Source organism: Zalophus californianus, chromosome 1 (assembly GCF_009762305.2).
Source record: "Zalophus californianus isolate mZalCal1 chromosome 1, mZalCal1.pri.v2, whole genome shotgun sequence".
Classification (NCBI taxonomy): domain Eukaryota; kingdom Metazoa; phylum Chordata; class Mammalia; order Carnivora; family Otariidae; genus Zalophus; species Zalophus californianus.
The window spans coordinates 18,074,768-18,095,267 of NC_045595.1; the positions used below are offsets into that span (position 1 = coordinate 18,074,768).

The 20,500-nt window shown below is 45.2% G+C and overlaps 1 protein-coding gene and 1 long non-coding RNA gene across 3 annotated transcripts in view; one reads left to right on the forward strand and one right to left on the reverse strand.

Annotated features, from left to right (window-relative positions):
- Positions 1–15,224, reverse strand: part of PRKAR2A (protein kinase cAMP-dependent type II regulatory subunit alpha) — a 106,292-nt gene extending 91,068 nt beyond the window's left edge. The window contains exon 1 of one of the 2 annotated variants that reach the window (XM_027582652.2): positions 14,675–15,224. In XM_027582652.2, coding sequence (XP_027438453.1) covers positions 14,675–14,927 — 253 coding nt within the window. In that variant the 5' untranslated portion in view covers positions 14,928–15,224. The remainder of the gene's footprint in view (positions 1–14,674) is intronic. The other variant, XM_027582651.2, reaches the window with a different exon arrangement.
- Positions 15,225–15,237: 13 nt separating this feature from the next.
- LOC113916406 lies at positions 15,238–19,889 on the forward strand. The gene is made up of 4 exons (XR_003517922.1): positions 15,238–15,670; positions 16,330–16,413; positions 17,469–17,541; positions 17,960–19,889. It is a non-coding gene; the product is annotated as an uncharacterized LOC113916406 (long non-coding RNA).
- The last annotated feature ends 611 nt before the right edge of the window (positions 19,890–20,500 follow it).

Sequence of the window (20,500 nt, forward strand, 5' to 3'; positions counted from 1 at the left end):
CATTTCCGCCAGGGAATATAGGCCCCAGGAGTCTCACCAGAGTCACAGACATGGTCATTATGATGTGATGAAGACAGGACCTACGTTGCCATTCTCAAAGAGGAGGAACAGTGTGTGAGTCATAGTACTGTATAACTCACTTTTCTAATTGGAGCCTGTCTTGCTCTTTTCTATGATAAAAACAGTGTGTGAGCAGATCACTGAGGGACATCATTCTTTTTCTAAAATTGAAAATATTTTAATAGTAAGAATCAGAAGGCTGGGGAAAAAAGCAGGCAATCTTCAGCATTCTCAAGTATCTCCACTAAAAAAACTAATCCAAGGATAATTCAATCACTTAATTGTTGATTTTGAGTATCTGGCTATTTCTTTTTCTTTGTTTTTGTTGTTGTTGTTGTTTTGTTTTTGTTTTTTAGAGAAAGAGCACAAGTGGGAGGAGCAGAGGGCGAGAGAGAGAGAACCTCCAGCAGACTCACACTGAGCATGGAGCCGATGCGGACTCCATCTCGCGACCCTGAGATCATGACCCGAGCCAAAACCAAGAGTTGGATGCTTAGCCCACTACACCACCCAGGCACCCCCTGGCTATTTCTAGAAATATGTTAGTGATTCCCTCATTATCATAATTGCTTCCTAAATATTTTCATCATAATAGTGACCTTTTATTTTTTCTTCCATTTTTTCAACAGAGTAAGAAGTTTATAAGAGCAACAAATGGAAAATTCTAACAGATAAAGTCATCCAGAAATAGCTCATCATCTCTCATCAGATAGTGAAGTTCTGAGACTTTAAAGAGGTTCCAATAAGCTGCCTTTTCATCAATTTCTAGATAAAACATTTTGTACGAAGAAGTTGATATTTAAGATTTTTATTTATTTATGAGAGAAAGAGACAGAGATAGCGAGAGAGAACACAAGCGGGGAGAAGAGGGAGAAGCAGGCTCCCGGCTGAGCAGGGAGCCCAGTGAGGGACTCCATCCCAGGACCTTGGGATCATGACTTAAGCCAAAGGCAGACGCTTAACTGACTGAGCCACCCACGGGCCCAAAGTTGATATATTTTTTTAAGATTTTATTTATTTGAGAGAGAGAGCGCACACAAGTGGGGGAGAGGTGGAAAGGGAGGAGAGGGAGACGCAGACTCCCCACTGAGCAGGAAGCCCAATGTGGGACTCGATCCCAGGACCCCAAGATCATGACCCAAGCTGAAGGCAGACACCCAACCAACTGAGCCACCCAGGCACCCCAAAAAGTTGATTTTTTTTTATTATGTTATGTTAATCACCATACATTACATCATTAGTTTTTGATGTAGTGTTCCATGATTCATTGTTTGCGCATAACACCCAGTGCTCCATGCAGAACGTGAAGAAGTTGATATATTTTTTAAAAAGAGCCCTTCCCTAGGGCGCCTGGGTGGCTCAGTTGGTTAAGCGACTGCCTTCGGCTCAGGTCATGATCCTGGAGTCCCGGGATCGAGTCCGGCATCGGGCTTCCTGCTCAGTGGGGAGTCAGCTTCTCCCTCTGACCCTCTTGCTCTCGTGCTCTCTCTCATTCTCTCTCTCTCAAATAAATAAAATCTTAAAAAAAAAGAGCCCTTCCCCAAAAAAGGTGCATTATAAAAACCTTTTTAAAAACGCATTTGTTTCTTTCTCATGGATCCATGGCATTCAAAATAGCCAATAGACAAGCCAGAAAAATCAATAACCTGTTTCAAAGAGAGAATTTTCCCCTAGCTCAAACATTCACCTCTGAGATTCAACTCATTGAAGTAAAACCTTAAATTACCCTTTAAACTAAATAACAGAGAAGGCAAATAACACTCCTTTCCACCCTCTGAATATGAGGTGTCCCCACTTCCTTCCCCGTTCTAACCTAACCAGCCTTGCTGCATCAGCTGCTACCTCTCCTCTGGCTCTTCTTCCTCCACATAGGAACATGCTAGGGGTGCCTGTATCTTAACAAAAACAAAAACAAAAGCTTCCCTCACACCCACCTCTCCTTCAAGCTATCACGGGTCCTTCTTCAAAATGTAGTCCCCATTCCTTAGCTGCATCGTCCGCAGCCCACACATCACACACGCCCACACACCACACACACCCAGACCACACCCACCCACCACACACACACACCCACACCACAAACACCCACACCACACACACACCACACACCACACACACCCACACCACACACACACACCACATACCACACACACACCACCACACACACACCACCACACACACCACCACCACCCCCCCACACACACACACTCCCTGCCCTAATGCCGCCTGACCTTTTCCACCACAACCGCATGGAGCCTTTAGCCAGTGTAAGTACAGGGTAAGCAGGTTTTTTTTTTTTTTTTTGTAATGCAAGTGACTGACTTAAACATTGATTAAGGAAGTATTCACTTCAAAGAGGCATCCACTTCAAGAAGGCTATCTTGAATAAACACATTGCTAGCCACTTGATTAGTAGATAAAGAGCCCTGGCTGCCTCCCCTCACTGAGGCTCCTTTGTTTTGGAGATCTTGGTTGATTTTGCTAAACGGTCCTTCGGGCCACTTGTTTTTTTCTCTTCCCATGCTTGAAGTTCCCCCTCTTATGTTTTAAATTCACCAATAAAGAGTGAGCCCCCAAACCCTAGGCCCCCATCTTCAACTCCAATACAAGTAGAACCCCAGGCCTGTGTGTGCTCATGCTCTCTTGTTCCCAGGCCTGTGCTCGCATTCTCCTCCCACCCCACACAACGTTCTCGCTGTGTGGTTCCACATAATTTCCAGGTCCTGTAAATAATAAAACTTTATTCTTTTTTTTCTTAACGTTTCTTTCAAAGTTTCCTGATAGTTATTGCTGAAGGGTGTCTTGCAATCATAATAAAAAGTACAAGGGCCAGTCTAACCACAGCACTGGTTAACACCAGGCTGAGACCAGCACACAACATCCTGAGAATTACAGCTGAGTGCAACCACTTGAACACCGGCCTTACCACTGTCGCTCTCTCCATTGCTTCCAACACTACTGAATGACCAGTCCTTTTTGTAGTGCCCATCTCTGTGCTCTCACAGTACACTCTATGATACCAGTCTCCAAAATCTGCTCCCCATCATACACTCACTCATTTACTCAACAAGAGCCTTTTAAGTATCCGCTATGCACCAGGTGTAAGCTAAGCACTGGAGACAAAGAATAAGACAGAAAGCTTCCCATCCTCAAGGAGCTTTGATGCTACTGAAAGAGAAACAACAAAAAGCAAATGAGAATTCCAGATCTTTACAGAGCTCTAATGTAACCACCTAGGGTGCCATTAAACCTCAACAGAGAGACCCACTCTAAGCAGGGCAATCAGAAAAAGCCTCTCTGAAGCTGAGTCCTAAAAGAAGAGCCAGCTGGTCAAAGCCAGGGGAGAAAGATTCAGGGACAGCCACGATCACAAAGTAGTTGGGGAGAGAGAGGTTAGTGCAGAAATAAGCTTAGCAAGCAAGGAAGGGTAGGGCTAGAGAGAGAAGGTAGAGAGAAAGATAGGGACCAAACCCTGCAGGACTGTATAGACCACAGAAAATATGTGGATTTCATTCCACTTTCAATGAGGGGAGTTAAACTGAAGAATGGGGGCGCCTGGGTGGCTCAGTCGGTTAAGCGTCTGCCTTCAGCTCAGGTCATGATCCCAGGGTCCGGGGACAGAGTCCCGCATCAGGCTCCCTGCTCAGCGGGGAGCCTGATTTTCCCACTGCCTCTGCCTGCCACTCCCCCTGCTTGTCCTCACGCTCTGTCAAATAAATAAGTAAAATCCTAAAAAAAATAAAAATAAAAAAATCTCTCTGGCTACTAGGTGGAAAATGGACTGGAGAGGCAAGGTGTCTGAGATAAGAAATTACTGCGGTTGTCCAAGCACAAGAGGAGAGCCAGGGCAGGGACCCAGAAAAAGCAGACTGGGTATGACACTCAAAGCACAGCAACAAAAGAAAAAAATAGACAAACTGAACTTTATCAGAATTTAAAACTTGTGTTCTTCAAGAATATAAAAGGACAACTCACAAAATAGGAAAAAATCATTTGTAAATCACATATTGGGTAAGGAACCAGTATCTGAAATATGTAAAAACCTCTTACATCTCAACAAAGACAGCCCAATTTAAAAATGGACAAAGGACCTGAATAGATATTTCTCCAAAGAAGATATACAAATGGACAAATACATGAAACCTTATTAGTCATTAGGGAAATGCAAATGAAAACCATAATATGATACACTTCACACCCACTAGAATGGCAATAATCAAAAAGACAAGTGTGGGCAATGACATGGAGAAATGTCACTTTAAAATGATGAATTTTAGAGGTGCGGGGCTGGCTTATTCAGAAGAGAGGGCGACTCTTGATCTCAGGGTTGTGAGTTTGAGCCCCATGTTGGATGTAGAGATTAAATATTTTTTAAATAAAATAAAATGATGAATTTTTTGTTATGTGAATTTCACTCAATAATTTTTTTTTAGATTTTATTTATTTATTTGGCAAAGAGAGACAACAAGAGAGAACACAAGCAGGGTAAGCGGGAGAGGGAGAAGCAGGCTCCCCACCAAGCAGGGAACCCAACATGGGGCTTGATCTCAAGACCCTGGGATCATGACCTGAGCCGAAAGCAGATGCTTAATGACTGAGCCACCCAGGCGCCCCAATATTTTTTTTTAAAAGACAGTAACAACCAAAAAAAACAATAACAAATTGTTAGTGGGGATGTGGAGACACTGGAACCCTCACACATTCCTAATGGGAATGTCAAATTGTGCAACCACTTTGTAAAAGTCTGGCAGTTCCTCAAAAAGTTAAACACAGAGTTGTCATATAACCCAGCAAGTTTGCTCCTACATATACACTCAAGAGCATTTCAAAACTTGTGTTCACACAAAATTTTATGTGATGTAATTTGGGTATGTAATGTACATCATGGGGACTATAGTTAACAATACTGTATTATATATTTGAAAGTTGCTAAAAGCATAAATCTTAAAAGTTCTCATCACAAGAAAAAAACTTAACTATGAGGTGACTGATGGATGTTAACTGAATTTACTGTGGTAATCATTTCACAATCATCATGTATCAATTCATTACACTGCATACCTTAAAGTAATACAATGTTATATGTCATTTGTATCTCAATAAAACTGGGGGGAAGTATGTTCACACAAAATTTTTAACACAAATGTTCAGAGTAGCATTATTTGTCACAGTCAAAAAGTAGAAACAACTTGGGGCACCTGGGTGGCTCAGTTGTTAAGCATCTCCCTTTGACTCAGGTCATGGTCCCAGGGTCCTGGGATCAAGCCACACATTGGGCTCCCTGCTCGGCAGGAAGCCTGCTTCTCCTTCTCCCACTCCCCCTGCTTGTGTTCCCTCTCTCGCTGTGTCTCTCTCTGTTAAATAAATAAATAAATAATCTTTAAAAAGAAAAAAAGTAGAAACAACTCAAAATAGATAATTTGATGAATGGGTAAAGAGAATGCAATATAGGGCGCCTGGGTGGCTCAGTCGGTTAAGCCACTGCCTTTGGCTCAGGTCATGGTCCTGGAGTCCCGGGATCGAGTTCCGCATCGGGCTCCCTGCTCGGCGGGGAGTCTGCTTCTCCCTCTGACCCTCTTCCCTCTCGTGCTCTCTCTCTCTCATTCTCTCTCTCTAATAAATAAATAAAATCTTAAAAAAAAAGAATGCAATATATTCATATAATGGAATAGCATTTGGCTGTAAAAGGGAATGAAGTACTGATAGATGCTATAATATGGATAACCTTGAAAACATCATGCTAAGTAAAAGAAGCCAGGAGCAAAAGAACACATATGATTCTGTGTACATGAAGTGTCCAGAATAAGAAAATCCATACAGACAGAAAATAGATTGCTGGTTGCCAGGGGGAGAGGAGAGGGAGGGATGAGGAGTGACAATAACGGGTATAGGGGCTCTTTTGGGGGTATTGAAAATGCTATGAAATTATATAGCGGTGATGGTTGCACAACTTTGTGAATGTACTAAAAACCACTGAATTGTATTATTTAAAAAGGTAAATTTTATGTGCTGTATCTCAATTACAAAAAAGAGAAAGAGAAAGCAAAACAGACTGATCAAACATATGGAATCAAAGCTAGTAGAACAGGGTTAAATAATTGGAGGTAATAATTGCAGTATTTCATAGAACTTACAAAAGGATGAATGTAAAGAGTGGGGGTGGGGAAGAGACAGAGACTACTCTCATCCCCATCCTAACCTAAGTCTTAAACCTTGGCATTTATCCATACCTTTTAAACCCAGAATGTCAGAGGTCCCCAGGATCATGTCACAGCCTCATTCTCGTCAACCTGGAGAGCCTCATCTACTTCCATACCACACTGATGGCTCCTCACACCTCTCTTCCAGTCTTGACCTGCCTCCCAGTTCCAGGCCTGTCATTACCATTGCTATTTCTAACTGGCCACCCTGCAAACCTATAAAATTCATGCAATAGATCCAACTCTGTCTTCCCCTTAATTAAGAAAAAAAAGGGGGGGAGGGAGGGAAGGGGAGGGGAAGAAAGTGGAGGAAGAAAGGAAGGGGAGGAAGAAAGGAAGGGGAGGAAGAAAGATTAATCTTAACATTTCTGAGTGTAATATTGTGATATAATAAGAAATGCATGTTTGGTCTCTGGCCCTGGTTCCTGGCACAGAGCTCCTAAAACCCTAGGAATTTCCTGAGTGACTGAGAAGAGTGTCTTGTTATTCCTAATAAGCCCCTTTCAACCATACCTAAGCTTAAGCTAATAAGGAGGATGGGGGCTGGTTACCAGAGGAACCAACCAGGTGATTGGAACTTGGGGAGAAGGGCTGGGAATTGAGCTCAACACCAATAACCAATGATTTAATCAATCATGCCCACATAACAGAACTTCCAGAAAAACTCTAAATAAATGGGTTCAGAGCTTCCAAGTTGAACACACTGAGGTCTGGGAGGGTAGTAGCTCAGAGAGGGCATGGAAGCTCTGTGCCCCTTCCCATATACCTTGCCCTATGCATCTCCTCCAGTATATGCTGACTTGATGAGAGGACAAAGGAAAAGAATCTCAAAATGAAAGGACCAGGAGGTGCCTAACAAGACTCTGAGAATCAGTACTTAGAAAACTCCTTGGGGCATCTGGGTGGCTCAGTTGGTTAAGCATCCAGGTCTTGATATGGGCTCAGATCATGACCTCAGGGTTGTGAGATCAAGTCCCATGTTGTGCTCCACAATGGGCATAGAGCCTACTTAAGATTCTCTCTCTCTCTCTCTCCCTCTGCTCCAACCACCCCTCTAGAAACAAACAAACAAACAAACAAACAAACTCCTTGTGGTGAAGGTACTAAGATGGGATCTTTTTCAGATGAGGATCCATAAGCAACTCACTGAGTTGCACAGTTCTGAGATTGTTAAACAGATTACTTCTGTCAGCATTGAGCCAGGAATCAAGGTTGAAGTCACCACTGCAGATACTTAAATTAACTACTTCCATAAATTAACAATTGCTGGGGTGCCTGGGTGGTTCAGCTGGCTAAATGTCTGCTTTCACTTCAGGTCTTGACCCCAGGGTCCTAGGTCAGGCTCCCTGTTCAGTGGGGAGCCTGCTTCTCCCTCTCCCTCTGCAGCTCCCCCTGCTTGTGCTCTCGCTCACTCTCACTCTCTCTCTCAAATAAATAAAATCTTAAGAAAAAAATAAAAAATAAATTATCAATTATTTTTTTAAAAACCTATATACAGGGCGCCTGGGTGGCTCAGTTGGTTAGGCGGCTGCCTTCGGCTCAGGTCATGATCCTGGAGTCCCGGGATCGAGTCCCGCGTCGGGCTCCCTGCTCAGCAGGGAGTCTCCTTCTCCCTCTGACCCAACTCTCTCTCTCTCTCTCTCTCATTCTCTCAAATAAATAAATAAAATTTAAAAAAAAGAAAAAAAACCTATATACATAACTCATACAAGCAAACAACTGGAGGCAACCTAAAAGGAAAATAATTAAGTATATATATTCACTTAATTTACAAAATGCAGCAAAAATCATTATGACAACAAAATACCAGGAAACTACATCCAGCAGCATATTAAAAGGATTATACCTTACACCATGACTGAGTGGTATTTATCCCAAGAATGCAAGGGTGATTCAACATACAAAAATCAGTGTAATATACCATATTAAAAGAATAAAGGGAAAAAGCCACATGATCATTTCAATTGATGCACAAAAAGCATTTGACAAAATTCAACACCCTTTCGTGATAAAATCACTCAATAACTAGGAATTAAAGGGAATTTCCTCAGGGTGCCTGGGTGGTTGGTGGCTCAGTCAGTTAAGAGTCTGCCTTTGGCTCAGGTCATGATCTCAGGGTCCTGGGATCAAGAACCACATCAGGCTCCCTGCTCAGCAGGGAGTCTGCTTCTCCCTCTGCCTCTTCCCATCCTGCTTGTGCCCTCGCCCTCTCTCTCTCCCTCTCTCTCTGAAAGACTGAAAATGTTCTCCCCAGATCAAGAAGAAGACATGGATGCCCACTTTATGTTTTTTAAAGATTTTATTAATTTATTTGAGAGAGAGAGAGCATGAGCAGGGAGAGGGGGAGAGGGAAAGGGAAAGGGAGAAGCAGACTCCCTGCTGAGCAGGGAGCCTAACAAGGGGCTGGATTCCAGGACCCCAGGATCATGACCTGAGCCAAAGAAAGATGCTTGGTGTATATCTTACCACAATTTAAAAAGGAGGGGTGGGAGAAGGGTGATTTTAGTGATGGTGTAGCGAATGGATGGGGTGGAGGAGAGATGAGTGGGAGGCCCACAGATGCTCAGCTGCATACAGCTAGCTGAGAAGCAATAAAAGCCAATCTCAAGACAGGGACAGTGGGGAAGGACAAGATGAGAGAGCCCAGAGAATAAAATGAGAGAGTGAGAGACACAGAGAAAGACTGATTCCTAGGTTTATTACTTAAAAACTTAGAGGAAACACACAGTGTGACAAATAAGCTAACAACATCAATTTCAGGCATATGAGTTTGAGAGATGAATGAGAGATAACCAGCTGGCAAAATTAGCATAAACAGGTATGTGTACCATCAGAGAAAGTTTTGAAGTGATAGTTTTGATTTTGCAGGTCCGGGTTCAAGGCAGTAAAAAACCTCAGGAAGAGAGTTGCTCTGAAGCAGAAAAGGTAACAAACTAAATTCTGGAGATCATGAACCATCATTTAAAGGGCAGAGAGGAAGCCAACTGCTGGATGGAGAGCCAGGGGAATGAAAACACAAATGCCAAGAGGGAGAGAATTTCAGAAGAGGGTGGTTCAACAGTGTCAAAATCCCGCTGAGAGATCCAACTATGTGAACTACAGGAATATTATTATTAAGCAGTTCCAAAAAAATTCTGCTAATGCTGTCTGGACCAACTCCTATGTTATGTGGTATATACTGTGCAGTAAAAACTGCTGGGGAAAATTCCTAAGGAATCCACTAAAAAAAACTACTAGAATAATAAGTTCAGCAAGGTTGCAAGATACAAGATCAATATTTTAAAAAATTAACTATTTCTATACACTTGCAATGAGCAATCTGAAAATGAAAGTTAGAAAACAATTCCATTTACAATAGCATCAAAAGGAATTACTTAGGAATAAATTTAACAAAAGATGTGTAAAACCCGTATCTGAAAACTACAAAAAAGTGTTATTCTTTAATTTAGAAGATCTTCTTTAATTAAAGAAGATCTAAACAAATGGAAAGACATCCTATATTCATAGACCAGATGACTTAATAATGTTAAGATGGTAATACTCTCCAAATTAATCTACAAATTCAGTGCAATCTATCAAAATCCCAGCTGCCCTCCTTGCAGATATTGACAAACTAACCCTAAAATTCATTTGGAAATTCAAGGAACCCCAAAAGCCAAAACAATTTTGAAAAAGAACAAAGTTGGAGAACTCATACTTGTTGATTCCAAAATTACTACAAACCTACAGTAATCAAGACAGCGTAATAGTGAGGGCACACAGATACAAAGATCAGTGGGACAGAATTGAGGGGGGTTTTGGGTTTTTGTTTTGTTTTTTTTAAGTAGGCTCCATACCCAGCATTGAGCCCAACACAGAGCTTGAACTCAACCCCAAGATCAAGAGCTGAAATCAAGAGTCAGGTGTTTAAGGGCGCCTGGGGGGCTCAGTCAGTTAAGAGGCTGCCTTCAGCTCAGGTCATGATCCCAGGGTCCTGGGATCGAGCCCCGCATCGGGCTCCCTGCTCAGCGGAGGGCCTGCTTCTCCCTCTCCCACTCCCCCTGCTTATGTTCCCTCTCTCACTATCTCTCTCTCTGTGTCAAATAAATAAATAAAAAGTCTTTAAAAAAAAAACTCTAAAAAAAAAAAGAGTCAGGTTTTTAACCAACTGAACGACCCAGGTGCCCCTAGAACCCTTAATACACAGCTGGTTAGAATGTAAAATGGTGCAGCCACTTTTGGAAAGCAATCTGGCAGTTACTCAAAAAGTTAAACATAGGGGTGCCTGGGTGGCTCAGTCGTTAAGCGTCTGCCTTCGGCTCAGGTCATGATCCCAGGGTCCTGGGATCAAGCCCCACATCAGGCTCCCTGCTCCACGGGAAGCTTGCTTCTCCCTCTCCCATTCCCCCTGCTTGTGTTCCCTCTCTTGCTGTGTCTCTGTCAAATAAATAAATAAAATCTTTAAACAAAAAAAAGGTTAAACAGAGAGTTACCACACGGTCAAACAATTCTACCCCTACATATATATACCAAAGAGAAACAAAAACATAGATCTACATGAAAACTTGTACACATGAATATTCAAAGCACCATTATTCATAATAGCTAAAAAGTGAAAACAACCTAAATGTCCATCAACTGATGACTCGATAAACAAAATGTGGTATATCCATACAATGGAATAGTATTCAGCAACAAAAAGGAGTAACATATTAATATATGCTACAATACTGATGAACTTTGAAAACATGATGCTAAGCAAAAGCCAAGAGCAAAAGACCATACACTGTATGATTCCATTTATATGAAATGTCCACAATAGACAAATCTACAGACAGAAAGCACATTAGAGGGGAATGCGGGTGTTGGCATTGATGGCTAGGGTATGAGGTTGTTTTGGGGGTGATGAAAATTGATTATTCTAAAATTGGTTGTGGTGATGGTTGCACATATCTGTGATTTTAATAAAACCATTGGGGGAAAAAAACCACTGAATTAAACACTTTAAATGGGTGAATTATATAGTATGTGAACTGTATTCCATGTGTGTGTGTGCGTGCGCGCGCGCATGCGCGCGCGCTGGGAGACCCACAGATGTAAATGTTTTATGGTAAGTACAGAAGTGAATCAAGTCTGGATGCCAATTTATTGTTCTGGTGAGGATAGAGTTACAGTAACTTATTATTAAGTCTGAAGTCTTCAGGCTTTCCCAAGAGTTAAATACTCATTACAATACAATATTTGGTGTGCCGTTTCACATTGAAACACTGTTGTTAAAATAACCAATAACAGCTAGTAACTTTGAGAGTTTCAAATAGCATACAATCTTTTTTTAATATTTTTTTTATTTTTTTTATTTTTTTTTTGTAAAGGATTTTATTTATTTATCTGCCAGACAGAGAGGGAGAGTACAAGCAGGGGAAGTGGCAGGCAGAGGGAGAAGCAGGATCCTTGTTAAGGAAGGAGTCCGATGTGGGACTCAATCCCAGGACCCCGAGATCATGACCTGAGCCAAAGGCAGACGCTTAACCATCTGAGCCACCCAGAGAAAAATCACAAGTAGGCAGAGTGGCAGGCAGATGGAGAGGGAGAAACAGGCTCCCCACTGAGCAGGGAGCCAGATGCGGGGCTCGATCCCAGGACCCCAGGATCATGACCCGAGCCGAAGGCAGCCGCTTAACCGACTGAGCCACTGAGGCACCCCTAGCATACAATCTTATAAACTGAACTGGTGGTTAGCCATACTAAACAAAATCTCCCTTGCTATATACAGATCCAACTCTATATATCCTAGTTCTTATTTTAGGTATTGTGGGCTTATTACCCTAATGTTCCTAATCACTGGATATGTAATGTATTTGTCTTTTTAAAAATTGTGATAAAATATACATAAAACTTACCATTTTAAGATTTTACTTATTTAAGAGATAGTGAGAGAGAGTGAGAGCATGAGATGGGAGAGGGTCAGAGGGAGAAGCAGACTCCCCAATGAACAGGGAGCCCGATGTGGGACTTGACCCCGGGACTCCAGGATCATGACCAGAGCCGAGGGCAGTCATTTAACCTACTGAGCCATCCAGGTGCCCCAAAACTTACCATTTTAACCATTTAAGTGTACAACTCATGGCATTAAGTACATCCACAGTGTTGTGCAACCATCACCCCTATCCAATTTCAGAACTTTTTCATCATCCCAAACAGAAACTCTACACCCATTAAACAATAACACCCTATTACCAGCTCCAGCTAACCTCTATCCTACTTTCTGTCTCTGTGAAATTTACCTATTCTAGGTACCTCATATAAGCAGAATCATACATTTGTCTTTTGGTGTCTGGCACAGTGCACTAGCATAATATGTTCATGGTTCATCCATGGTGTAGCATGTATTAGAATTTCATTCCTTTTAAAGGATGAATAGTATTTCATAGTATGTATACACCACAATTTATTTATCCATTCATCTGCTGATAGGACATGAATTGTTTCTACCTTTTGGCTATTGTAAATAATGCTGCAATGAACACTGGCATGTAACAATATATATGACTCCCCAATTCTTTGGGATATATACATAGCAGTGAAAGTGCTTGATCATAAGGTAATTCTTTAATTTTTTAGGAACCCACCAAACTGTTTTTCCACAGCAGCCAGACCATTTACATTCCCAACAGCAATGAACAAGGGCTCCCACTTCTCTACATTCTCACCAACACTTGCAATTTTTTTCATAATAGCCATTCTCACGGGTGTGAAGTGGTATCTCATTGTGTGCAATGTATTTTTAGTCTATTATCTGTAAATAGAAGTTCACCTTGTGTTGATTTCTATAATTATACATAGCACAGCCACGTTAGAGATATAAACAACAAATATTTACATGCCAATAAAATAAAGCACAGGGTTACAAAGATTTAATTTTGAACTCAACTCATCAAAATCAACTCAATTTTGAAAAAGATATCAAAGATGACAAAGAAGGTAGACATAACACAAAACCTGTAAATTCCATTTTACTCATCTGGGACTAATTTCTAAAATACTAATATGTGTACATAAAATTTTCACAAAGCAGGTTACAGCTTTGTGATTTATAGATATGACAGTCAAACAAATGTAGGAGTCACTCCTAAAAAATAAAACTTTAAGAGACACATTTATCCCTGGGAGATCATTGTCACTGTCCCCATTTTAAAGATAAGTGAATCTGAAATCAAACAGGTTTAACCACTTGTTTTAGACCACAAAACAAATCTGTGCAAGAGATTTGGAAAATAACAATTTGATTTCTAGGCTTAAGGTGAAAATCTCATAATTTAATGGACAAAAAGTCAAAGAAAAACAGAACCATTTCTACTCTTGGCGGTGAATAAACTATGGGAAGTTGTCCACAACCCTGAAGCTTACAACCTCCAACAGCAATGACGGATAATTAACTCCTTGCTAACGGACCTGAATGTGGATTGGACTCAGAACTACTCCCCCCCCACATGCTCTAATAACACTAAGTCTTCTAACTTTATCTGTTTTCATTGTTTTGTTAAATTTTGGCGGCTCAAAAGGATAATTCTATTGTTAAATTGACAAAGCCTATGTTGAAGCAACCAAGGAAAATGGAGTTTTTTGACAACCTTGCCTAAATCAGATACAGAAAGTGTTACTTGTCTTTTTTTCCTGCACCCTATATGCTAAACAAGATAGTAACTGTTTATCCTCACCAATCGTTTGATCCAATCGTTTTAGCGAAGCCGAAATATATATTACATACATTTTAAGAAATACTTTAAGAAATTTCAAGAAATACTAAGAATATTTTAAGAAATCCACATCCAGTTATGCAGAGGTGAAATGACCTGACTGGGATCTGCTTCAAAATACTTGAGCAAAGAAAAAAAAGTAGAGATGAAACATTTGTGACAGATATTTAAACTGTTGAATATGGATGATGACATATAGGGGTTCATTTCACCCTTCTCTCTCTACTTTTGCCTATGCTTAAAGTTTTCACCATAACTTTTCACAAAATGAATGATTTCCAAACAAAGTTACCGTCCTGGTTATTAAAGACGAGTCGGTGGATGTGAGCCTCCTTGTCTTCGGAACCAAACCCGGCGAAGGGTCCCCCAGCAGAGGCGAGGCCGACGTGGGCTCCGCGCCACCACGCGGGCCGAAGGCGCGCACGTTTTCTCCCAGGCTGAATCTGACAACTCACTCGGTGCGCTACAGGGCTCGGAGGACCGCCGAGCTCAGCCGGGAAGTGGCGCACGCGGGGCTCACGCCCGCGGCTCGGGGAACCCCGACAAACTCCGCTCGAGAGCTCCAAGGTCCCGGCCCAGTGTGGTCGGCCCCCGCAGCCCCTCTAGACCGCCGCTGGAGACCCCCGTACCGCCATCTCCGTCCCCCCACCGCGAACGTCGGCCCAGCCCGCTGCCTACCATCCAGGTCTTCGTCGTCCTCCGACTCGGTGTCCGCCTTCGCGTCGGCGACCAGGCCAGGGCAGGGCTCCAGAACCTGGGAGCCGGAGGGAGGGGCGGCGGGCGGGCTGGCGGGTTGCGAGCGGGCCTCGCGCAGGCGGGTGAAGTAGTCCACCGCGAAGTCGACGAGGTCGGGCGGCTGCTGCCGCAGCACCTCCACCGTGTAGCCCTGCAGCAGCTCCGTGAGCCCCGGCGGGATCTGGATGTGGCTCATGCCGGCGGCGGCCGGGAGAACAGGCGGGTCCGGGCCGGCGGCGGCCACTGCCTCCGCGCTCCCTCACGCCGGCCTCTCGCCCGGCGCCCGCGAGGTTTCCTCCCGCGCGACCCGGCTCTGGCCTTCCTCGAGCGGCGCCGCCCTTCGGCCGGGTGTGCGTTTCCGGGCCGTACGACCCTAAGCTTCTACGGCCGGCCTGGTGCCGCCTCCGTTGTCACTGGGCAGCCGCCGCCGCCGCCGCTGCCGCCGCCGCCGCCGCCGCGGGGACCGACGAGCGGGCAGGCGGGACGGGCGGGGCAGAAGCCCGGGTTGTGACGCACGCGGTCGCGGGCGTGCGCGCCCCCGCCGACCGCCGGCCCCCAGTGCGCGTGCGCCGCTGGGCCGCCCGCCGGTACCGTGCAGTCCCGCGTCGAGTCGAGGGCATGAGAGATCTGCCCGCTAAAGGGAGTCGTCAGTGCTTCCCACCTAGTCCCGAAGACCTTTCACATATTGTTTCAACATTCACTAAAAGCCTTCTGCTTGCCAGCACTTGGTAGGCTCCAGGGACACAGCCTAGAGCCAGATAGCCAGACGCCTGGCACGCACATTACAACCTCAGTGTGGTTCCGGCTGTCGTGGAGAGCAAGAGGACCCACTTTAGGGGGTGACATTCAGGCTGACTCCGAGGCCTGGACAGGATCCGACTACAGGAAAATCTTGAGGAAAGCCATCTGAACACAGAGGACAGCAAGCGCAAAGGGCTGGTAAAAAGTCAGGACCACCCTGGTCCCGGGGTGGAATGGTGGCATGACAATAGGACCTTCAGAAGTCTGGCAGGAGGTCTGTGATATGTCAGACGGGAAAGGCGTGGTAGATGGTAGGAGTTTCTGTGATATAGTAATTTGGGAGCCACAGGCAGAGAAATAAGCCTGGAAGAGTCACTAGGCCAAATATGTACCCTGAGAAACTGGAATAAGGCGCAGAGCAGGAACCACCTCTGGGTCTCTTCCTCCTCTTGAGCACTCCCACCAGGATTCTGCAGGCCTCTTCTCTTCCCACACTCCACCCTGGGCCCACACCGTTTGGTGGTGTTGAGCAGACCACAAAGCAGTTATCCTTTGCCCCTAGGGAGGGGGCATAGGTGAAGTGGAGAGGCTAGGCTATTTCCCAAGTTGCCCCCTTCACCCACACCAGATCAAACGGAATAGAAAAAGGTGATTGTCCTGGGTCACAGTGCTGAAGAAAGTCCCAGTGGGCATAGGACAGAATCCTGCCTCTCCTTGCTGGGCCCAGACAGAAAGTGACGAGCTGTAGGCTTGGGAACCTCCAAGTCATTTGGGATGGTTAAGCTCCACCTGGTAATTACCCAGTATTAATTAAAATAAGCACTAAGACCTCTCATATTGGCTTGGCACACACCCAGGAGTTCAGTGCTGCTGGAAACAGTTTCTGGAAACAGGAGCAGCAATCCCCGCTGGGTACAGAAGCCATCCACGCTCTAGGCCAGGTGAGCCTGTGATTCCAAACACCAGTGTCTCCCTGGACAAGTTCCTTGCCCCCGGGGGGAGTCTTGTGCAATTTACTTTGTGAGAGCAGGGATAGTGTCCAATTTGTTTCCTGTCGGTTCCTTACTACAGACTGTTGGAGAAGGTTTACTGAATGAATGAATGAATGAATGAATGCTTCCACATAGCAAGTGGAGTCAGTGAAACTGCTCTCCTGACCTCTGTCTCAGGATCCTTTTCTTTAAAGTGTTTTTCTGATCTCAGCTTATGAACACTTCACTAAGGATGGGCAGTAAGAAGCTAATGGGGCAGGGTTCATCTGCTCTTGAGTAGACCAACCCTTCCAAGTTTTCTAGGAATCAGCCCATACCCAGAAAACCTGGGTGTTACTCCCACTGCACCCACCACACCTGGGGATCTGCCTGCTTCAAACAATCCTACAACCAACCCTTTGGAAAGGCAAATTCACAGCTCCACTCCCTTGCTTGCTCATTCTTCAGGTTTTATATGTTTTAAAGGGGGACAGGAGCCTATATGGTTAGGACTCTCACCTCAATTACAAAATAAGATAGAGGAAGGCTACTCTAGGCTGATGACAGAGCTGGGTGTGGGCACGTTCTCCCAGTCACTCCTAGAAACCTCCATCAGCCTCTGCCAGGAGTAGACTGGTTTGCTGTCAATTGCCCCAAGGCTTGGCCATCCATCCATCCAGCAAACACGACATCCAGCAAACACGACATTCAAAGAGCATCTTTGGACGTGGAGGGAATGAGGGCCACAGAAAGCAGGAACCCCATAGCTGTTCCTTACCTGTCTCCACAGACCACCATGAGAGTAAGGACGGACAGCCAGCCTCCAGGCCCTATGTGGCTCCCCTCCCTAGTCCTGGTCCAAGAGTAGGGATCCATCCCTGCCCCTTCTGGGAAGCCCTTCTGTTGCAAGTGGAGTCCCAAGGGCCTTCCATGAATGCCCAGTTGAGCTGGCCATAGAAGAGTACCTTAGAGCAAGAGAGAATACCAGGGCCCTGAATCCCACATCTTCTACCCTTACCCTCTAGGAGGTGCCTTCATTCAAGCCTGTCCAGCTCTACCACTAGAGGTTACCATGGCAACCAAACCCACGGGCAGCAGGTAACTGGAAAACAGCTGCCAACAGTAAGTGATGGTGGGGAAAAAGGCAGAAACAGAGACCCTCAAAAGCAAGAGAAATATAGAGACTGTAGCAGAGAAGAGGAGGCCCCAGAGCACTGACAGGTGCTCAGCTCCAAGCGCCAGTCCTAGGAGTCACTACCCAGCAGGCAGTCAAATCTTACACAGACTGCCACACCACCAACCACGGGCAGACATGAACACAACGGGGCCAATTCTCAGAGATGTTTACAACTATGGATCACAGTAACACAGGTGGGGCACATGTTTAGCCCAAGAGCAGTGGGTCTGGTGAAAATGAACATGGGTAGAGTACCCCAACTACTATTTCCAATAAAACAGTGGATTTCATGTACTCTTGATAGGTTTATTATTTTAAAGGTTTTTTTTCTCTTTCCAGGAAGAAGGAAAACACCCAAACTCCCCAGACTTCTCTGGAAGCCCTCTCTTGGCCCACACCTCCCAGTTTATATGCCTTCTGCCCTGTGATACTCTCTGCCTAATGGGGGTGTGGGAGTGGACTCAGCCCAAGCAGCAACACCTCCCTCTTCTCTGCCTAAAGGGGAGCTCTCAGCCACTCCAGTCCCCTACCTGTCTCCTGGAACCTGTTGATCATCTGACCACCCCTGCATCCCAGCCCCTCTGGTCCAGTCTTCCAGCTCATTTAGTATCTACCCCCCTCAGTTTCTGTTTTGCCTTAGAAGTGTTTATGAGCCTCTTGGACAGGAAGGCTTGGGGAAGTGTGCTATGTTTTCTCTGTCATCACCCAAGCTGTCCTTCAGCCTCTATAATGCCTCCCTCATGTGGCTACTGCCTTTGGTCCAGGAAGTCTGCTCTATTTTAACAAGCATCCATGCCCCAGGGAGCAGTTAATTCCCAGGCCACCTGTTTCTGCACCTGTGAGCCACCCCTTCCCCAGGACACTGTGTCCCAAGAAAGTGTCAGTTTCTGCAGCGGACCTTGGGCCTGCCTCAGAGACCCCTCAAGGCAAGGACAGAACCTGGGAAGCAAGGGAGAGCCTGGCTGGAGAGCCACAGGCCTATATGCTCACCAGAGCAGAAAAAGCAGAAAAGAGAGCCCTCAGGGAACACCTGGCCCTGGGGCTTTCCCAGTGCCTACTGGGACTACGCTACCTGTGGCCTGACTCACAGGCCAGTGGCCAGACTTTGACCCTGTAGTACAGACAGGCCTCCTGGAGCTTGGATCAAGCAGCCCCAGGACAGCCTCTGATAGTTTCACAAGCCTTTCTTCAGGCCTGTGGACACCCAGACATCACTCTGTTACCTGCACTCTATTATCAATCTGCCAATGATCTTGGCAGATCAACTTACCCTGTCTGAGCATTGGCTTGCACATCTGAAAGTGGGGGTAAAAATCCCTGCCCACTAAACATTGAGTGACATGGGGAGAAAGAAATAAGAATGAACCCATGGGAAGGTTAGAAAGGGCATAGGGGGTTCCAGCCTCAAAAGAACTGTAGGGAAAGAACTGTGGGTGGAGATGGTATGACCTTACAGCAGAAATGGTGCTACTGTTGCTTCTAATAGGCTTCTTGCAACATCCCACTGTCTGCCCCTCACCTTTAACCCAGTTATACTCTTCTTTGTGCCTGGGTGAGGCTGTTATCACCGGCTGGTTGTTTTAACACCTGCTGTCTGGCTTCTCTACTTAATGCTGTCTGTGACAGAGAAATTACTGAGGAGGGCCCCAGTCTTTCCCCCACGCTTACCCCCATCAGGGAGAGAAGAGATATATCAGGAACAGGTGGCATTTCAAAGTGCATCGTAAAAAGGAAGTGCCAGCCAGGAGGGAGTTACTCACCATCTGCTCTGCTCCCTTCACAAATATGTCTCCTGGGGCTTCCTATTTGACTTAACACCTATTGAACAACCAAAGGAGTAGAAGAATCTACCACCACTAACATCAAGGAACCAAAACTTTCCATTTTAAAATGGAAGCTGTTTCAAAGGGCATATTATCCAGAAGCACGGACTGTAAAAGTGATGCTGACCCATGGGAATGGCTGTCATTTGGCTGGAATGCAAATGCAATCATAGGGGCTTCCAGGCAAAGGCTGAGGTTGCAGAATTATCTCAAGGACAGGGTGCTGCCAAGAAGAGCTTCAAGAAACACATATGTGGCCTTCTTCAAACCAGAGAGATTAAATAAAGACAGCCTGCCGCGTGAGGGGGCAGGCAGAACACTGAATTAATATTTCTAAGCAGAGGGCACACAATTTTCATCTCTAAACAATGTTTTTTTGTTTTTACTTGATTATAATTCCTTTCTGGTCATCCAGAAATGTCTTCCCAGGAATAAAGTACCCTTCCTTAAACGCCCAAATCTTCAGCTTCCTGCTGGGCTGGCCACGCCCATTCCCAGATGGGGGTGGGTCCCTGTCCCCTCACCCCCCTTATGCAGAGTGATGGCGCTAAAGCCAAAGTCCAAGGGTCTCTGTGCAGTTGCGGCAAGGTGGGACATACGGCAGAACTCTGTGACTGCCAGATGGGACAATGCCAGAGAAGCCCAGCTCCAGCCACCAGACAAAGACAAATTAACTTGTCTCCCTTACCTCCTCTGGATGTACCTGGGCATCATCAATAGCCTAATTAGCAAAGCCTGGCTGGTGACATCAGATCACAGTGACCCCCAAATTCATATGATAAGTCAGGATTGCTTTTGGCTTTTAGAACCATCGTCTCTGTTAGCTCAGGGCAGAGAGGTGAAAGAATGAAGGGAAGGGCTGCAGGCTTATACTGAGGACTGTGGGAACAGTTAGCAATCAAGCCCCCCTCCACCCCACCCCATTTCCCTTCCCCATCAGGCAGTTGCTTCTAGAACAGTCAGGGAAGTCTGGACTAGCCAAAACTTCCTCCTCTTTCTCCTGCTGAAGCCCCTGCCTGAAGCCACAAAAGGATACCAGATCCCTGACAGCCTCCAC